At 40.7% G+C, this 20,953-nt stretch overlaps 1 protein-coding gene across 4 annotated transcripts in view; it reads right to left on the bottom strand.

The window, feature by feature from the left end:
- Nucleotides 1-490: 490 nt before the first annotated feature.
- The window catches only part of FHL1 (four and a half LIM domains 1), a 138,882-nt gene continuing 118,419 nt past the window's right edge, over nt 491-20,953 (bottom strand). For 3 of the 4 annotated variants that reach the window (XM_074205370.1, XM_074205367.1, XM_074205366.1), the window contains exons 2-6: nt 7,769-7,950; nt 6,419-6,593; nt 5,359-5,528; nt 4,709-4,895; nt 491-2,218 (exon numbers count right to left, since the gene is read on the bottom strand). In XM_074205370.1, the coding sequence (XP_074061471.1) occupies nt 2,064-2,218; nt 4,709-4,895; nt 5,359-5,528; nt 6,419-6,593; nt 7,769-7,924 (843 nt within the window). In that variant the 5' untranslated portion in view covers nt 7,925-7,950 and the 3' untranslated portion in view covers nt 491-2,063. Of the gene's footprint in view, nt 2,219-4,708; nt 4,896-5,358; nt 5,529-6,418; nt 6,594-7,768; nt 7,951-9,802; nt 9,897-20,953 lie in introns of those variants that run through there. The other variant, XM_074205369.1, reaches the window with a different exon arrangement.

Genomic DNA, 20,953 nt, shown 5'->3' with positions numbered 1-20,953 from the left:
CTAATGAAATGACCTTCTTTTTCCTTCACAGCAAAAGAACTTTCTCTTAGATGCTTTCATCATGTCTCTGACCTTTAACTGGTTCGTGTCTTCAAGTTTCAGCCAGTAATTTGCCATCCATTTTCAAAATTGATGGAAAATTTTGCTGTATTTTTTGCTACAGATTGATAGGTACGGTTTTTAAATTCCTTTATCCCCTAGGAGACCCATGAGCCTTAAAGTCTCTGTGCAGGCAGTCTCTCTAAGGGGCTTTGTCCTTTAGAACTTTTTCTTATCTAATGGACTTCTTGGAAAAGTAGAAATAGGACCTCCATCACGGAAGGACTTTCAAGCCAAAGCTATTGGGAGGTGGAGGATAGGATAGGAATGGAGTAGGTACCAGCCAGAATTAAGGAAATCATAGAGCCAAGAGTATCTGAAGAAAGTTAAAACGATTGGGTCTTATTGATGTGCTTGGATTTTTAAACACTTAAAAAAAGCAATAGGCGAGTTATTTGCACTTTACTTTATTTTCCAGATAATATTTGGGAAAATAGATGTTAAAGTCATTGATGACAAAATTGTGGTGCAGGGGCTAGGATGGATCTATTTCTCTATAACCCCTTTCATCACCTGTCACACATGGTTATGTCTATTATCTTGCCTTGTTAAAGCTACTACAGTATTAATGCAATGAACTGTTCTAATAAGTAATAAGTAGGGAGACAATTTTGGTTCTTCCAAAGTGTTAGTACCAAACAAAGCAACAGTTTTCCAATTTGCCCACTTCTGAAACGAAAGTAGCCTTTCCCTACTCATCCATGTTCTGTGAAAACATTACAGTCAACTGTCCATTTTTCCTTCTTAATAGATAAGGAGCAGAAATTAATGTAAAAATATAATGGCCTTGGCAGTGTTAGCTAGTACTTGTCTTACTATTTCTATGGGATACATTTCCAAATTGCATAAACAGTCCAAGACGTTAAAATGCTTTCATGCAGGTTTCATTAACTTGACTAACTATATTGATAATGCTTCAAAGCCAAATCTGGTTAATAGAAGCAGCTTAAAAAAAGAAAGCAATCTTAGGGGCGGCTAGGTGGCGCAGTGGATAAATCACTGGCCCTGGAGTCAGGAGTACCTGGGTTCAAATCTGGTCTCAGACACTTAATTACCTAGCTGTGTGGCCTTGGGTAACCCACTTAACCCCATTTGCCTTGCAAAACAAAACAAAAAAAGCAATCTTAGTAGCTAAGCTTTCAATGCTATTTGCCATGCTATAATTAATCAAAAATAACCTACCCTACTTTATGAGCGTACATTTTCAAAATATCATGCAGGAGCATGCTACCACACAACAGCCAAAAGCTATTAGCAACAGAAAGCATTATTCAAATCATAATTCACTTCAAACACAAGCCTTTCTATAAAATGCTGCATTAGTTGCTTTTAAAACACAAAGGCAAAAACCAAGAAAAAGAGAGATCAGATTATACTATGCACAAGGCAAAACCTCTCATGCCATTAATTACAAGACCCTCTTTAGCTCCCATTAGTGATTATGGTGAAGGCAGCTACTACAGTGCTTGGATTACAGGTCTATTTGGAGATATATAGTTCTATAAGGTATACAATGATTAAAGCTTATGTCATCCTTCCCGAGAATCTTAGCAATGGGCTCAGGAGGCATGTTATTTGTTTACAGCATTAGCTGTGTGGCAAACTACAATTTTTTAAGGTTAATTCTTTTTTTTTTAACAACATGCATAAGCATCTATCTACTAAGATAAACTTAAAATCTATTTAATAATAGTCTTCAGACTTAATGAACAGAAGCAAAGTTTAAATGGGATTGCTGCAGAGTTTTGAATTCCTTAGACCAGAGGTGGTCACCATGCACCTTATTATGAGCCATACTGTGTAAGGTGAGAGAAAAGCTAAACTTGGTGATATTTTTTGAAGTCTTGCTCCTGCTCAAATGAGAGAGAGAGAGAGAGAGAGAGAGAGAGAGAGAGAGAGAATGAATGAGAATATTTAGGAGTAGGACTCAAGCTTCATTCTCCAGGACAGATGACTCTGTCTGGTTACAGCTTTTTGGCACAGTCGGGGCAATAGATCTGCTCATTGTGGCAGACAAAGCGCTTGTTAGCCAGATTCACGGAACACTTTTTACAATGGAAGCAGTAGTCATGCCAGGATTGCCCTTCATAGGTGACCACACTGGAGCCTTTACCAAAGCCTGTTGGGAAAAAGCAAAACCAGCAAGAAAAGTGAGAATTACAATCACCAGAAACCCCAGCTTCCTCCAAATTGAATCTGACAGGTTCCTTCCTAGAACTTGGACAGATTTTCTCTGCCTGACCCAGCCCTCCTTCATTTGACAGATGAGGAAACCAAAACTCAGGGAGAAGTGACTTGGCCAGAGACCAGGGCTCTCTCTCTGTCCCACTGCACTATGGGTTTTCGGTGACCCTCTGGCATCTTCAGGAGGAACGAGAAACCCAAGCTTTTCCATAAAGAAAACTAGATTTCACTAACCAGTCAGTCCAAAGAGACACTGGACCGCTGTGCATGTGGTTGATTCCACTTGGGGCCAAAGAATTCATTAGCTTGGGTATTAATGCTGAAACCTCTGGGTTTTGGAAGGTATTTTAATTTTCCCACTTTCTGTAAGCGGCTCACCAATTAGGGTTTTAAGGGCTATTTCTAAGCAATCAAGCTAAAAGCTTTCCTCTCTAAAGCAAATAAGGACACCTCAAGTCTTTTTCCTTCCTAACTCTTACCCTTTTTTCTTTTCTCAAAGCTTTCAGGCTTGCTGCTTGAAAAAAAAGCCATAGAGTAATTAAGTTATGAGCCAATCCGATGTCATAATTGTTGTTTGAAGTAACACTAGTGGCACTTAAAAGATTCTGAGGCTGTTCAGCACTGAATTCAGGTAAGAGAATTGAAATCTGAGTATCTTTTACAAACCCTAGCTGCTTTCCTCATACTTCTTTCCCGTAGAATAATGGGCTTCAAGGGCAGGAAATTCCTCCTGAGGGCTAATCATCTCTAAGACTGGCAGAAATCCCCCTCAGCAAGGAAGCATTTTTGCTGATGACTTTCCTTCCTTACATTGTTGTGACCACCCTACTTCATCCAATTGGCCACCAGGAGGCAAACTTAGACTGTTCTTTTAATATAAGAGAAACCACCGCCCCAGAGGGAAAAGTAGCTGTTGCTCTAGCTCCTTACTGAGCTGAGCTTGGGCCCTGAGAAAGCCAGACTTTCCCCATGGGTGGTGGCCGAGTGCACCAGTTCTGGCCCCTGTGCCACCACCCAAGGGGTTCCACAGCACTTTCCCCTAAAGACTGCCAAGATACTTAAAGTTCCAGCGGGAAGCACTTGACACAAAAATCTCTCACCCCTGGGACCTTTCCTTATCATACAATGCCTATATTCCAGGCATTTCAATGTTTGCTGATTGGGAATGAGCATCAGCAATGAGGTATTTGGAATCCTAGGTTCTCTTCCTTTCCATTCTTGGCAGACTTGAGTTCTTGGTTTCCTTCCTGCCTTTCCAGTTTCTCCTATTCCTTTAAGGTTCAATTCAAGTGCCCACTCCTTAAAGCCATTTCTCATCTTCTATGTAATGGGTGATTATAAAGAGAAAAATTGAATCTGAAATTTTCAAAAATATTTATCCTCTAGAAGTGACCCCATCCCTTCTCTCTCCTCTGAACTAACAACATTTCTCTTATTAACTTTTTACCTTGCATTATATTATAGTTGCTTATGTGTACATAACTTAGATAAGATAATCTCCAAAGTCACTTGAAAGGCTATATAGGTGGTACAGTGAATAGAGAGAGTCGGGCCTAGAGTTCAGAAAACATCTTCCTGAGTTCAAATCTGGCCCTGTTTGACTCTTGTTTCCTCCTCTGTAAAATAAGCTGGAGAAGGAAATGGCAAATCAGCCTAACACCCCTGCCAAGAAAATTCCAATGGGGACCCAAAAGAGTTATATGTGGCAACAACAAAATAGGGGTAATGGTGGTCTTGCTTCCTTGATGGGGTGTTTGGGAGAATACTTGCACACTGGCTGGGATAGAAATCTTATCATTGGATACTATCTCTACTAGCACAGATTGTGATCCTCTCATGCCTTCTTATTTTGTGATTCTTGGACAAGAGAGACAACCATATCTTTTCCTAAATCTTATTTTGGAGGAGGAAATGGCAAACCACTCCAGCATCTTTGCCAAGAAAACTCCAAGTGGAGTCGGTCACTAAGAGGTGGACACAATTGAAAAATGACTGAACAACAACTGTTCCAAATTGAAAATCTGCTCTTAAATTGTCAGCTCCTTAAGGGTAAATTCTGCATCACTCAGCACAGTGTTTCATTGCACAGATTTCCAGAATGAAGGGCTCAACCAAAAGCATTTGGTCAGTCACTGACTACTCTTTACGTTCTCTCATGTGTTCCCAAACCAGGTGCCTACTTTGGGGACCATCCAGACACCACTGCTCTCCTCTAGTCTCACTCATGTTGGCTTCAGAGAATGTTGTAGCTGGAAAGGATGTTAGATCATTCACTCAACCCTTGATATTACAATAAGGAAAAGGAAGACCTAGGAAGCAGTGACTTTGGAGTTACACAGTGAAGGGGTAGCAGAATTATTATGTTCTTCCCATTCTTCCATACATTCTCATGTTAGAAGCAAGGTGGGGAGGCGGAATAGCCTACCTGTGATGGGGTTCTTACATCCAGCACATTTCTTGGCAACGAAGGACTTGTAGCAATCCACGCAGTAATACTGATCCTCCACGGCAGTGAAGCGCTGTCCAGCCAGCTTCTTGCTGCAGGTAGCACACACGAAACACTCACCATGCCAGGGCTGATCCTGGTAAGTGATTCCTCCAGAAGTGATGGCCTAGACCGGGAAATAAATGTCAAAAGACTGGCTGCTCCACATCAAACTGGGCCTTTGTATGGGAGCATCCTAAAAGAAACCAAAGCTAACAAAGAGCATTCTCATTGCCCTGGCTGGGGTGGTAAGAATTAGAATGTATGCCAAGGAAAATGTCTGGGGGCCTAGATCAGTCTGGGTTAACCTCTTACACAGTCATCTCTTACTTAAATAAGTTACTTTCATATAATCTGTATTCCAGTCAGTCTGGACACACTGATTAGCCATGTCAGGCCCACAAAATCATTTAGTCTGGCTGCCATGGCAACCACAGGTAGGACTCAAAATTCAATATATCTAGGAGCTTTTTAGGGGGTGAATTATTGTCCTCAGTTCTCATCCTTTGTATTTGCCTATGTCCAAAATGATACCTCATTTACAATAGGTGCTTGATTAAATGAAGCACAGAAACTCCCTGCAAACCCACCTTGTTGCACTTCACACAGTGCTTGGCAAACTTGGTCTCATGACAGGTAACGCAATAGAAGTCTTCACCCTTTGGGAAGAAGCTGCCAGTTCCAATGACCTCTTTGCAGTTACTGCAAGTGAAGCAATCCTTATGCCAGACATTCTTCTTGTATTCCACGTTTTGGTCTCCTATGAGAGAAAGCAGTTGAATTGCCATTGCCATCCAATAGAAACACTTTTTTTCCTCTTTCTGAAAGACTCCTTCCCCTCCCACTCCTTCCTCCACTAACAGGGGGAGAAAAGATGAAGTATTCCTTCCAAAATACTTCAGAGCCAGGTTAGGCTTCTGTGGGCTTGCTTGGGCTAGGGAAGAGACAGGCTCAGCTCTTTTTCTATAACGTTGGAAGAGGACTTAGGAACTTTTCCTGGATCCAAATCTATAAATGCTCATGTTATCAGTTCACAAGATAGCCCAAATAGCTACTAGGCTCAAATTTGTTTGTTCTTAACTAGAATTTACATGAAATACAGGGCAATGAATGGGGTGGTTGCCTTGAATGGTAAGCTAACACTGGCATGAGGGTGATTTCACATTCTCATCATCCATGATGGGTGGGGAGCATCTGGCCCACAGACTGTATTAGGCCTGCAAAATCATTTGGTCTGGTGGTACCATGGCAACCACAGGAAGGACTCAAAATTCAATATATCTAGGAGCTTTTTAGTGGTGAACTAATTAAATGTTTGACCAAATATAGCCTGCAATTGATATTATAAATATCCTAATGGCCCTTGAGAGAAAAAAGTTCTCCTCCCTGACCCACCCCCCACCCCCCATCTATGAGATGCAAAGCTATGTCTTTGAGCCCTCCTAATGAGGTACAGGACCTCTTTTTTTCTGAAAGCTTTCAAACCTTGGAAGCCAAGGAGAACTCACTATACTGTTGACTGCATATATATCGCCTACTTGACCTCTAGTTTCAGAATAGTAAGTACCTCAGTACTTACCCCAGTGAATGTTGATAACCATCTTTGCATGTAGTTGGAAAAGTAAATTTATTAAAAGAAAAAGTGAGTACCTGCAACAATTTGCTTGAAGCATCCCTTGCACCTGGGTGAGTCCTCACGAGTGGTGCACTTGTTACACAGGATCTTATTTTCTTTGGACACAAAGGTCTCATTGGCCAAAGGATGGTAACACTTGGCACAGCGGAAGCAGGAATCATGCCAATAACGGTTTTTGTAATGAAGTTCCTAAAAGCACAGCAAACCAGGATGAATGGTGAATCTTTTCTGAGCCATCTACATTCCCAATCTATGAAGCTGTGCCACATCTTTATTTTAGCATCAGAGAAGCAACCATATTTTAATTACCATTATGACCCAAGATTTTGGTTTAACATTTTTCCTTGAGTTGACTTCAAAGGAAGACTGGAGAGAAAGAGAATTTCCATTCTCTTTCTCAAAACATTGTAACTGGGAATGATTTAGAGTTATTCCAAAGCAAAAGATCATTTCAGTTTCAGATTGTTTTTCCCATTCTGAGTTTTAACCTTGAAATTAGCCATCGGATGTTACCCCTCAACCTTTGAAAAACCCAAATAGTAAGAACTCATTTGATTAGAAGGTACTTAAATTCACCTAGATTTTAAGAGATTTGCAACGAGGCCCTTTAACACCAAAGAAAAATTTCCACTGGTACAGATTGTATATTCTACATGACTCATCTGAAAGCAGCTCTTAGAGGTTTCAATGGCCTTAAAAAGGGATTTTGAACTTATTCATGCAGGGTAAAGAAATCAACTTTCTAGTTTTTGTACACATAGGCTCTAACCTATAGTTAAAATCTCACATAACTTGAGGAACAATGTGATCCTAAGGAGAAGAGCACCCAGAGTCTAGTCCCAACTTTTTCAGGAACAAGTTGGTCAATTTTAGGTCATAGATGTAGAATAAGAGAACCAGAAGGCACCTGAGGGGTTATATAATCCAAAGATGCAACTGATTCCCCCAAAGCCCCATGGGAGTGCTACAGATGATAGAATTGGGGTTCAATTTGACACTGGGGACTGAAGTTTTGAATCCTAGCTCTGCTATTAGCTGCCTGTATGTATGCTCTTGGGTAAAGAATTCATCTCTATAGGCCTCAGCTTAAAATCTTCAGGATGGTGAGACCCCACCCCCCTCTGGCCATCTTTCTCCCTTTGCCTTTCAGTGTCTTCACTGGGTTTACAGGCCAAGTTGGCAATGATGATAGGTAACAGAATGGAGGTTCTATAAATGCAGGCTATCAAACATTAGGCCCAGCATTGCACTTTGCATTGTAGAAGAGAGCATTATTTTGATGATACTGGGTACCTACACTGATGCTGCTTTCAACAGGAGTAATCCAGGGGAGAAGTTTTTCCCCATTATGGCATTCTTCTTACCTTGGAGTCAGCCCCAATGGGTTTCCGGCATTCCACACAAGTATTGGCACAGAACTTGTCAAAACACTTTACACAGCAGTGACGGCCCTCCTTCTGTACATACTTCTTCCCTTGCAAGGGGTCCCTGCAGTAATGGCAGTCAAACTTCTCAGACATGGTACCCACTGTGTAACCTCCAGGACCTGTGGGGGAAACAGTGAGGCTGAAACACCAGGAAACTTGGTGGGGAGGATAGCAGAGGGAACAAATGCAGAGATGGCTGCTTGGTGCACAAGATGCCCTTTTCATATGTCTGGTACCTAGGCAGAAAGTTCCCTTGAGGCCCTCACTCTTGGTGGAGTATAAAGTAAGTAGACTGCGATACACCAGTTTTCAGTTGTCCTCCAAGAAAAGTGGCCTAACTTCATTCAAGCAATAAAAATGTAACGTACAGTTTCCCAGGTTCATCTGACTGAAAAGAGCGGAGAGAATACTTCACTGAAGTTTTCCCTACATATAGCTAGCCAAGTCAAAGTTTGCAGGTGGGGCCCTTGGTCATAAGTGCAAGGGGACGGAAAAAAAGCTGTTCCCTAACAATAAAAACAGGAAGAGAGCCAATGAATACTAATTGACCTAAATATATTTCCTGCACATTTTCACATGAGTCACATAGAACAAGATGAAAACCTAATGAGGTGGTCTGTGGGCACCATACCAATAAGGTCATCACTTAGAGCCCTTTAGGGATGACTGCTGGGACTGTCCCTTTTCCAAAAGCTATTTCTCCACAATCCGTGTCCACCACCTAACCCTCCTCAGAAGCCCATCCTTGAACCTCTTCTATTCTCTCTCTTATTTCCCTTATAGAATTCCATTCACTCCCCCTTTCTGCACCCAACCTTGATTTCTTTTTTGAACTCCAGAACATCTGCTAGCCGAGATGACTCCTTAAATAATTCTCATTTTCTTTCTTCCATATCTGTTCTTCCTTCTATACATACTTTTTCTTGCAAATACTGACTTTTTTTTAGGTTTTTTTTTAAGGCAAACAGGGTTAAGTGGCTTGCCCAAGGCCACACAGCTAGGTAATTATTAAGTGTCTGAGACTGGATTTGAACCCAGGTACTCCTGACTCCAGGGCCAGTGCTTTATCCACTGCCACCTAGCCGCCCCACAAATACTGACTTTTGAGGCTTGGGAAACAGAACAATAAAAAAAATCTATAAAGGGACATTACCAATTTAGCAACCTAAAGCCCACCATAGCTCTGGTGTGGGTCTGGACATGAATTTTCGAGAGTCAGGTCGGGTAGCAAAACATACCCAAACACAAAAGGTTGGGAAGTGAAAATCTACCAACTTTGTTTTTGGAAACTCAGACTTTTTATAGCAAAAACTTATCTCAGGAATGACCGGTTAAAGGAGATCCAGTTTCACAATTTCCTGGGTAAATTTACAATATTTGTTCTTAGAAATCTGCATACTTTGCTATCAGGAAAAAAACCTTTTACAACCACCCCCGGAGCCACAGATTATCCCAGGTCAGGGTTCACTGGTGAGTCAATGAATCCATACAATAAGCAATAATCCACACATATCTTTGATGGAAAAAGTCACCAAGGATATGTGACTATCACTCCCAGGGGCTGGCCCCTCTACAGCAAATACCTGTCTTGCCTACCCTACCAGGTTGTGGTGATGAAGTGATGAATGAAAAAGCATTTTATAAACATAATATGCCAAATACATGTAAAAAGTACATTTACATTATAAGTTTTAGGCTATATACTAATAATAATACTAGTCTGGAAATTTTGCATCTGAATTAGCTTTTGTCAAAATATGACTTACCTTGTCCTTCCCCCCTCGACCTCATTATTTCTCAACCAATTCAATAAGCATTTTCCTGAGCACCTCATTTTTCTTGGCACCATTATGGGGATTGGGGATCCAGAGATGAAATGGGTCCCTGCCCTCAAGGAGCTTTTCATAATTCTCATGTCCCAACCATCCAAAAGGTCCCAAACCAGAGACAAAGAATTTGCTTTAAACAGACCTGCGTCCTGTGTCTTGCCTTCCTCCAGAGGGAATCTGCCTACAGTAAGTATATACCAGCTATTTAACTTATCTAGGTAACTCAGGAATTAAGCAGCTTATTTTCTTGGACTCCATCTCCTTCCTTATGACGCAACAGGCATGCAATTCAGATGGAAAGAATGAAAAACAGATAAGGCCCAGTACTCACCACTGATTTGCAGCTACATTGACTGCCCCAGTGGCTTCTGGTTTTTTATACAAACACATGCCAAAGTTGTTTGGTGATGTTGCTATGGACAACCAAACTGCACAGAGGGAGCTCAGGAAACCACACCCTGTCTCAGAGCTAACTTGGCAAAAGCTGCTTGAACTCTGTCTTGGAACCGAGGCCAGAAAGTGAAAGCACTGGAAATGCCAGTGTTTCTGATCAGTCAATAGCAACTTGGTGAGGCTGATAAATGTTCAAACACTATAGAAGTTCAGCCAAGTATTGTGGGTACATTTTTATTCTCAGACAAATTAGAGTTATAGGTCTAGAGTTGGGAAGGATCAAGCTGATCGAACCCATGTTACAGATAAGGAAACTGAGACTCAAGGGAGGGAAATGATTCAAAGTCTAACAAATAAAAGCTGGGATTCCAACCTGGTCCTTTGTCTTTTGAGCCAGATCTTTCTGGAATCTATCTAGTAACCCAGCACCATGCTCTCTTTGGGAATGGTGGGGTGTGGTGGCCTGCCCTAGATTATCAAGTACAATAGTTAAGTATTTGAACGGCTACCGTGGAAAGTGGATTCAGGCCTGGTCCTAGAGGGCAGAGCTAGGGTAAGATTGAGGGCTTGATTAGAACAATCCCAAAGTGAGTGGGGCTGTCTCAAGAAATATTGGCTGCCTCATTGGTGAAGGTCTTCAAGCAAAAGAAAATGCTTGTAAAGGCCCCGACTCATAGGAGATACCAAAAGTTTATCCCTTCCCTGTTCAAGCAAGATGATGACCACTTGTTCAAAGGTGTGATCAAGTAAGGATTCTTGGTCAGTTATAAGTTTGATGAGATAGCCAATGAGGTCCCTTTCAGTTCTGTGATTTCACTGTACAGGTATAAATGATACATACATAGTAGTGATGACTAGAGTAAGTGGGATTTGGGGACCAAGTAGGCAAATGATCATGCAGTTTAGAATAGAATTAGGCCCTTTCAGTTCCTGCCAATGTGATACTTGGGCCAACACAGGCTTAAGCCTGTGGGAAAGTTACCACAGTTGATTTCAAAGTAAGGAGATGAAAATCACTATTTGAAAACTAGTAAAAGCCCAATTCACAGAATATGGGAGGAGTCTTGGATTCTAGACCCAGCTCTGAAGCCCCTTTCTTTTCCAGGTCCTTGGTTTCCCCACCCATAAAATAAAGGGAGGATGACATATATTGGGTAGAAAGCCAAGCAGTCAGATGTGTCTTTAAGTGGTACCTCTGACCAATATTGGCTCTATAAGCTTGGGCAAGTCAATCACCAAGTACCCTTCCACCTGCACAGACAACTTAGAGAAAGCACAGAAGAAGAGAATGAATGACAATGCTAGCTGATTTTTAAAATTCTTTTCTTTAATGTTATTTGATTTTATTTTTTCAATTATATGTGAAGATAGTTTTCAATATTCATCCTTTTGTTAGCTTGTGAGTTCCACATTTTTCTCCCTCCCTCCCTTCCCTTCCCCATCCCCATGGCAGCAAGGAATCTGATACAAGTTTTACATGTACAATCATGTTTTACATATTTCCATATTAGTCATGTTGTAAAAGAAGAATCAGAATGAAAGGGGGAAAATATGAGAAAAAGCAAAAGCCATAAAACAAGTTTTCAAAAGGGAACATAGTAGATTTTGCTCTACATTCAGATTGTCTACTTTTTCCCCTGGATGTGGATGGCATTGTCTATAGCAGGTCTCTCAGGGTTGTTCTTGATTATTGAACGGCTGAGAGGAGCTGCATCCATCATAGTTGATCATCACACGATGTTACTGTTATGTAGACAGTGTTCTGGTTCTGCTCACTTCTCTCTAGCTGATTTTTTAATGGTTTGTTTTGTGATTGGGAAAGGAATGAAATCTCAATGTTCCCCCAGTTCTAGACAGTTGTGAAGTGAAGCAAGTATACTTGTCTAAGAGACCCGTTGCTTCACACAGACTCATTTATCAAGCCCCAAAAGAACACTCCAACTTTTTCCTCTGAGAAGTACAAGTAGTTCTGACAGCAGGCTCCTAAAGATTGCTACAACTTCAGCTTTTCCTTACAAAAACAACAGAAATGTTGCCTTTTCTGCAACTTGGATTGAGTTGGTGACCTCAGGAAAGTTTTCTGGGAGGGGTGGCAGACTGAACCTTTCCTGGGAAAGGTTCTTCCGTGTCTGTGGGAGCATAATGGCATAATGAGTTGTACCTAGGTACTCTGAAAAGGACAGTGTGAAATTAGAATCTAGCCACTTAAGAGTCCTCGGAAATCTACAGAAGGCATTTCAAAAAGTTTTTCCATTAACCTTCTGTACATTAATAAAAGGTCCAGGTGACTCATTTTAATTTCTTTCTCTTTTGCTGCTTTTATAAAGAACAAGTTGATTTCCAACTGTGGCACTTCCTTGGTCAAGACACTCTAGTGGCTTCCCACTGATCCATTTGGCTTTTCAAGTCTTTGTCACAATGCAGCTCCAACTTATCTTTTATCTTCCTTTCTAGAGCTATTTCTCCCCCTCATGTACTTTACGGTCCATCCAGTCCAAATGGACTTCTTGCTATTACCTCTACATGACATTCTCCTATTTATAAATCTTTCTTTGCATAAAATGTCCCCCATTTTGTGAAATGCTCTCCCAATTCCCTTTTCTTTTGTTACTCTCTACCTCCATTCCAAGTTGAGATCCAGTGGCAATTCCTGAGCTCCCCAATTGTTAGCAGCTGGCCACACTAAATAAGTTACTCTCTACTTTACATATATTGGGAAATGGTGGGTACACATTTCCCAGCATTAGAATGAACACTTCTCTGAAAGCAGGGATGCTTTTGTTTTCCAATCATCAGCCTAAACCTAAGACTTTGTTTCCCTGTGCCTCCAACCACTGCTTCCTGATGTTTGAAGGGGAAAATAGGTCAAGACCCCTCCCCAAAAGGTGAAGCCCTAGACCCATCCGGTAGCTAGTGAGCTCTCCCAGTTCCTCCTCCCATTCTATTTGGAATTCCAAGTCTGCTGCTATTTCCCAGTCTTCTTCATTTCCACGCTCTGATCTCTATCCTCTACCTCACCCTCCCATTCACTACCCAAGACCTCTTTTTCCCTGACCTCTTCTCATTCTGTCTCATAGATATTCCTTTCTCATAGAAAGTGAATTTCCTCAAGAAGACATCAAATCCAGTGCTGAGTACTCCTCTCATACCCCCAGCACAGTGGGCCAAGAGAGAGAGGAGGAATATTCCAGACCCTTCAGTCAGCTAAATCCTCACTACTAGGGTCCAGGTCACTTATTTTCTCAGGGAGTTTAGTGCCAGCCTCCTAATGTGTCTCCATTCCTGCTCTCCCACTTGGGGACTTCAGTCTGCATACACAGTGATGACTTTCTTGATCATGAATCTTCTCAACTCACTTGTTCTCCAACTTCATTTCACTTCAGCTGCTCACATACTTACTTATCCAATCATTCCAGCAAGGAATTTGCATAATTGCTCAGAAAGTGACTAAAATGTGCATCTCTCACTATCAGACCTACATCTCAAGGAGTTCAAAGACAGAAAGGAAGGTCCCACATAGGCCAGAACATATATGGTGGCACTTTTGATGGTAGCAAAGTAGTTGCAACCATATGCCCCATAATTGGGGAATAGCTAAACAAACTGGCATGTGACTATAAAAGAATAACATACTTCCCCATAAGAAATGATGAATAGGAAGAATCATGGGAAACCCATGAACTGTTCCTACAGGAAAAAAGAAGCATTGTATGCAGTGAACTCAATAATGAAAACAGAAAGAACAGTAACAAAACCTCAGACTAAACTTTATGAAATTATAATGATGCCTCAGAAGAGAAAAGGCACCTCCCTCCTTTAGGTGTGGAACATCACATTTGCTATCAGTTTTGGTTAGTTTGCTATTGCAAGGGATAGCTCTCTGGAGGGAGAAAAGAAATATTCATCAGTGAATGTGATGTTAAAAAATTCACAAAATTTTGTTTTGGGAAGCAGTTGGGGATAAGTGACATGTCCAGGGTCACAGAGTGTCTGAGGCTGCATTTGAATTCAGCTCTATCCATTGCACCACCTAGTTGCCCCTTAATTTTTTTGTAATGACACCAATGTAAGATCAAATTTTATTCTGTCCCTGCAAGTCTTTGGACAAATTACTTCGCCTGCTCTGGGTCTCAGCATTTCATTTGTAAAACAAGGTAGTTAGGCTGTAAATGATGATTTTGAAAGCCTTTTGAAGCACTATATCTATGGTCCTGTGGAGATTTATCAATAAAAACCATGGATTCATTAAAGTATCTAAGTAGTGCAGTCATTTTATAGGAGAGGGAAACTGAGGCCCAAGGTTACATAGTGACTGAACTTTGGGCTTTGGGCCTTGAGCAACCCTCATTGGGAAATATAACTTAGTGGAGAGGCAGTGTGTTGTAATGGAAAGAATAGTGGACTTGATGTCAGAGGACCTGAAGTCAAATTTTGGCTCTGCTTCTTCCTATCTGTGTGATCCTAGGCAAGCTGCTTCCCCTCCCTGGGCTTCAGTTTCTTTCTCTGTAAAATGAAGGGATTGGACTAGAGAGGCCTGGAGGTCAGACCCTTTTGGCTTGATCTCTAGGATTCTGTGGCCAAGAAGGGCAGAGGTTAAGAAGTTTTCATGAGAAAGGAAATCATCACAGCAGGAAGGCCTTGGCTCTTGGGTCAATCCGTCTGATAAAGAAAAGAAGCAATAGAGAAAGTTGAATTATTTGAGTACAGAAATGTCTGGCAGCACATTTTTCTTTTACCAGAAAAGAAAAGTAACAGAGAAGGGAAAGGATGGATTTTTTTCTCTTCTCTTTGGCTCACTTTTCTTGTCCTCAGTGCTTAATTGGACATTTATCTTTTGCTAAAGGAATTCCCCTAAGAATCTATAATGATACTAAAATGGGAAGCCTCTCATCTTGGCCAAATTTTCAGATGAATTACCCCTGGAGAAAAAGATGTTATCGATCACCAAGGGAAAGTAGCCACAAAAGCTAATTGCCACATGTCACGTGTAAGTACTGTGAGATGTGAGGGGAAGCTGCTCCACAGTATACTAGCCACCTTAAGAGGTCATGAACTTTCCTTTCCTGGGCTTCTTGGTCAGATGTAGGTTGGATTAGATGGCTCTTGGAGAACACAATATTATTTCTTTTCTAGCTAATGAGGATGATGTTTAATCATTACACTACTAATAATGACAGCTGACATTGAATGGATTAAGATTTCCACTCTATATAGAAACATCCTCATTTTGATACTGTGTTAACTTGAGCAAGCAATGTAATGACTCAGTTTACTCAGCTATAAAAATGAAGGAGTTGGAGTAGACAACTTCTAGCTCTAAATCTATGATCCTATGAATGATGCTTTGGGGTAGGGTCTATTATCATCTCTATTTTTCAGATGAGAAAACCAGACTGGAGAGCTTAAGTGCCTAACTCAGAGTTACATGACTGATCAATTTCTGAAGCAGGATTTGAACCCAGGTTCTTACTGACTTCAAGTCCAACAACTGTCCACAAGCTTTCTAGGCTATCCTTACAAAGGGCAAAATCTTTGTTCTAAGACATCAGTAGTACCAGTAGCATTATATACTATAGATTTCAGAAATAGTGTGGTAGGTTTTGATATCACACAAAACATCCTACCAGTACAAACATTAGCAATCATATGGATAATGCACTGGAAAGTCAATGTGAATGGAATGGGATGGGATGGCAGTGCTGAAGTTTGACTTCAGTGAGTTTCCAGTTGCCTTCTTCATCTCTGCTTTTTGGTAGAAGGAAAGAGGAAGTCTAAGAAAAAAACCCAGTCCTGAAGAGTCAAATGACCATCCAACTCCAATGATGAGGAACACCCAAGAAAATGGTGCTTCTCTGGTTTATTGAATTATTCTGCTGATGGTTAACCAGATGCTCTTTTTGGTTTCAACTTGTCTTTGACATTTGAGTCTCATCCCCTGCCCAAAGTCGGCTGAACATGATGGCATCTCTCTTTAACAATTCAATATGACAATCAGGGTCAACCTTAGAGATTTGGGATAGTTCCTGAAGAAGAAAGGAAGCAAGTTTACATGAGCCAAGTTTAGGGTCAGGAACATCTAAGATATGTGTGTTGGGGACAGTGAACAGATTGGATGACTTGTTTGCTGGCAGAGTAGGCCAAAAAAAATCCCCACACAAGGTGTGGTTCAGAACGCCAAGCTGAAGAGTTTGGCCTTCAGCAGGTGGATGCTTGGGATTCACTGGACATTTTGAACAGGGTTTTGGTATTTTCAGAACACTTAATAGGTTAGTAGATTCTGAGCTGTGAGGGGCTCAAAAGTTATTCAGTTTAACCCCCTTGTGTAAAGAGAGGTCATGTGATCCAATGAAGATAACAGTGAACGATTGATCTCTCTCTCTCTGTCTGTCTCTGTTATACACACACACACACACACACACACACACACACACACACACACACACACAAGTTGTAGATTCAAATTGTATTGCTGATGTTTCCTAGCCATGTAACCATAGGCAAAGTTACTAACCTTCTCTTGGCCTCATCTGTATAATGGGCTAATAAGACCTCTCAGGGTCTGAGGCTCCAACATTATCATGTATACAGTCTTGCATCATGTTAGCAATGATCATGAATACTTTTTTATTATGGAAATGAACACTTCCCCCAGGGCTTTGTTTTCCAAAAAAGAAAAAACTCAATGGGAGGGTTTTTTTAATTTAGGCATTATAGTCAAATCTACAGTCATCACCAACATTCAGGAAATTAGAATTCAGTTAGAGATAGAATTGAGTTTTTCCCTCAGTTGATAGGTCCTTTATTTCAAAAGGTCAGCTTGCAACTTTTTCAACTAGTAAGTTTCCCCTTTAAGAAAATTCCTGAAACACATCTAACACGTATCTCCATTAAAACAAGTTATAGTTTCCAAACAAATTGTGTATATGTAAACAATATTATAACAGATGGCTTTTCAGGTAAATCCTTTATTTGTAGGACTTGTAATTAGAGAATAAATGGATATATAGTACCTTAACACACACCATACACACACACACACACACACACACAACTTTGGTGTGATGTGGCTTACCTTCTCATGTGTACCATTTCAAGTCATCTCAAATATGTATATGTAAATGTGATCATTATAATCAATTTGTTTACAATTTTTGTATCAATGTGCTTTCCCCCAACTTGCCCAATGAGCAAAAAATGGAAATGGAAAAACTCATTTTCTGAAGGTTATTTTTTGTCCACTAATTATACTACCCCACATCAGTGTGCCACTCACACCAAAAACAAATATAGATCTCTAACAAAAGAGCATTTGCATTGCTTTAATGAAAATAACCAACAAATTATATTAGACCCTCTAACGACAAAAAGAGCAGGTGTGCACTAGTGGTGGTAATGTACCTGGAGAGTAAAAAAAAAATGGAATAGACCTTTGCCTAAGATGAGTTGTGTCCATATACCAACAAGACTAATTTCACAAGACCCCTATATGGGAATGTACCATTGGGGCCTCATTAACACCAAGTCTCATGGTCTCTCCTTTTAGAGATAGTTGGTGTTACTAATAGGGGTAACTGGGATATGATAGGCTCCTCTCCCTCTTCCCCTCCTCCATAAATGTCTCCTCCACTATCCTGCCATTCTTTTCATTATTCTTTTGACCACTCTCAAATTCTCTGCTTTAAAAGCACTGAAGATTCCTGTTAAAATATAGTTTTCTATGTTTTCTAAAAGGAATACCAAGCACATTAGCATTATCATACCATTAACCTTCATTAACTCAATGACAATTAAGATCTTGAGGGAACAGAACACAAGAAAAAAGTAACTCAGGATGGTGGTGGGGAAGTAGCTAGTCAATGTAGCATACAGGAGAATCCCAGCCTACAGCACTGAATGCTAGAGTGAGGGCCAACCAGGAGTAGGAACCCTCAGTCACAGGTTGAGAGCTAGAATTAGATATCATCCTTAGGCATTGGTTAGCCTAACCCCACCATTTTACAGAGGAGCAAACTAAGACCCACAGAGGTTATGTGCTTTAATAAATTAGCAATGCCAGAATCAGAACCCATGTCCTCAGGTTTTCAAATTCAGCACTTTTCATTGTCCCATAATGAAAATGGCATATTTATTTGTCCTGTGGTGGTGATGGTTATTTTTGGTATTTTTTGGTATATTATTTGGTATATTTTATCTTTTCAAATTACATGTAAAAATAATTTTCAACATTCACATTTTTAAGATTTTGAGTTCAAATATTTTTTCCCTCTTCTCTTCTCTCTTTTCCATTCTCCTTCCTCAAGATGACAAGCAATCATGATAAACATATCTCTACATTAGGCATGTTGTGAAAGAAGAAACAGAACAAAAGGAAAAAAAAGTCACAAAAACCCCAAAAACATGGAAATGTGGATAGCAGAAAATGACATTTTAATTGAGAAGGATTCATGTTAAGCTGCCTTCTACATTGCCCACCACACTCTAAGTTCCATTTGAAAAGAGCACCCTTTTAAGATGCCAATGCCCTGGGGAAGGGGCACATTGTAGCACATTCTAAGTCTTTATTAATCATGGCTGCCTTTAAATTGCTTCAGAGTTTAGGAAACCAAAGTAGCCAAAGCAAGAATGGAACTAAGAGAAGGCAGGGAATCAATCATTTCCACCAGCTCCTAAGCCACTGGTATCTACCCAGTACCAACCTAGTAAGACATGTACAATTGTTGTTCAGTCACATCCAACTCTTCAGGTCCCCATGGGGGAGGGGGGTTAGTAACTTGATAAATGTGTGCTGCTTGTTGAATAAGCGAAGACAGAAGAGAACACAAAGTTCTCTGGTATTTGTAGTTCTGAGGACTATGTCTAAACTTTCTCTTCCCTAAACACCTAGCAAGCCCACTGTTCTGAACTCAACAGACATCTCTCTGTCTTTATTGTTCTGTGGTGGTCAGTCCCTGCTCTAATCAACTCACTTCCTCTCTTGGGGCCTCAGTTTCTTTACCTGTTAGCTGAGGGGGTCAGACTAGATGAGGTATTGCTCCATAAGGTCCCTTTCCAGCTCCCAAGGTCAAGGATGCTGGGAATGAGATCAACTGATTTTCCAAAGAAACATTAAAGAAAATTCTCCTATTAAATGTACTGTCATCGTGGTTGTTTGAGGGGTTGGTGTATTTCAGAGGAAAGAAGAGCTGATCCTGTCAGAGAAAGAAAATCACACAATGTTCTGGCTATATAAGTGCCCCAAATTATTTATAAGGGACAGTAATGATGGGCAAGACTTAGTGGGGAGCCAAATGCTGGTACCATTTTGCTTTTGCCCTTATCAAATCCATTAACTCCACCATGTGTCAGCCCTGGACAGCTTTCTAAAGGGATTTGATGACTGCATGAACGCCTTAAGTAACTGTATAGCAGCAGGCGGCCAGGCAGGTGGACTGGCGGGCCAGCTGCTAGAGAGGGCACTTCCGTTCGCCCTCGACTAGTCTGTTGGAGCTCAAGTGGAGGAGGGAGAACAGCTATTGAATCCGTTCTTCTTAAAACAAGTTCTTATACTTAAGGGTCTATTTTAAGCAGAGACACACAAAAGCCCCTAGCAAAAAGTAGGCCGTTGCCCCATACAGTCCACACTTTCTTAAGGGTCACACTGCATCCTTCCCCCCCCCCATTCTATCAAGTTTCTGAATTGGCATTCCTAGGATAAAGCTGGAATTATATTTCCTGAAATAGGTTTCCCCCTCTAATTTCACAAGAGAGTTGAATACAAGTTGATCCAATTTACTCCAAGAATGAATGGCCCTTTCAAGTTGTACTTACCCCGTCTGGATTTATAGAGGCCACAGTCACACCTGGGGACCTGGTATAATTTATAACCTCAAATGAAGGAATGCTGTAAATGTGTCACCTTTTCAATCAACTTCAGCCTCTAATAGCTCAACTACTTAATTAATAAATGAAATCAAATATTCCTCCAACCGATTACCAAACACCCAAGGCGTACCAGAACAAGTCAGAGCTGAATAATTTTCCCACACCCAAAGACTGTCTCTATTAGCTGATTAGCACAATCTCAAGCATGTGGTCCTGGACTCCAAAGGGTGGTTCCTTAGGAAGAAAAGTTCTTGCTTTATGCACTTAGAAATAAGGGAAGCATTAACTATTAATGCCTGCAAAAGGTGCCTAGGACATTGTCAGAGCAAAAGCATTTTCAGAAGCATCTTAATGTATCTTACTAGTTATTGACTAGCAATTTAAAACCTAGCAAAATAGCTGCACTATCAAAGTGGTTCAGATTTCCTCTTTCTTTTCCTCTAATCTGTGCCCTTCAATTCTCTTCCCTGGTCTTCTGGTCCTCAGAGAGAAAGTTGCAAAATAAATGACACAGAGGAGCTGTGTCTTCCCAAACAATTCATCCTGGAAGGGGAGAAGCAGCAGGCTGACTTCAGAAAAAAGTCATCCAACAAACCAGGATGGCCCCTCGATCTCCTCATGGGAACTCTGTCTCCATTTACCCCCCTTCCCCGATCACACCCCCACCCCTGAGAAACTTTACAATCACTTTTAAGCAAAGTCAAAATGAAGAGTTTTACCAAAAATCAAAATAAAAGAACTTGATTGCAAACTTACTTCAAACAAAAACCAGACAAAACTATAATGTCTAAACCCTTCCCCTCTTCCTTTATAAGACATCTACATCTTTTGATTAAAGTGAATGCAAAAATCTGTTATCATATTTGCATGTCTACAATTCATCAATTCAACAAGGATTTCTGAACCGCATCCAAGCCCTGGGGTTAAAAAAGATGAAATGAACTCTCCTATCTATCTATCTATCTATCTATCTATCTATCTATCTATCTATCTATCTATCTCACTCAGCATACCACTTTTGCCTGTGTGATAACAATTC

The sequence above is a fragment of the Macrotis lagotis genome, chromosome X (assembly GCF_037893015.1).
Source record: "Macrotis lagotis isolate mMagLag1 chromosome X, bilby.v1.9.chrom.fasta, whole genome shotgun sequence".
NCBI classification, from domain to species: Eukaryota; Metazoa; Chordata; class Mammalia; order Peramelemorphia; family Peramelidae; genus Macrotis; species Macrotis lagotis.
The sequence above is the reverse complement of the archived record's forward strand: the minus strand, read 5'-3'. Positions and strand labels throughout refer to the sequence as shown.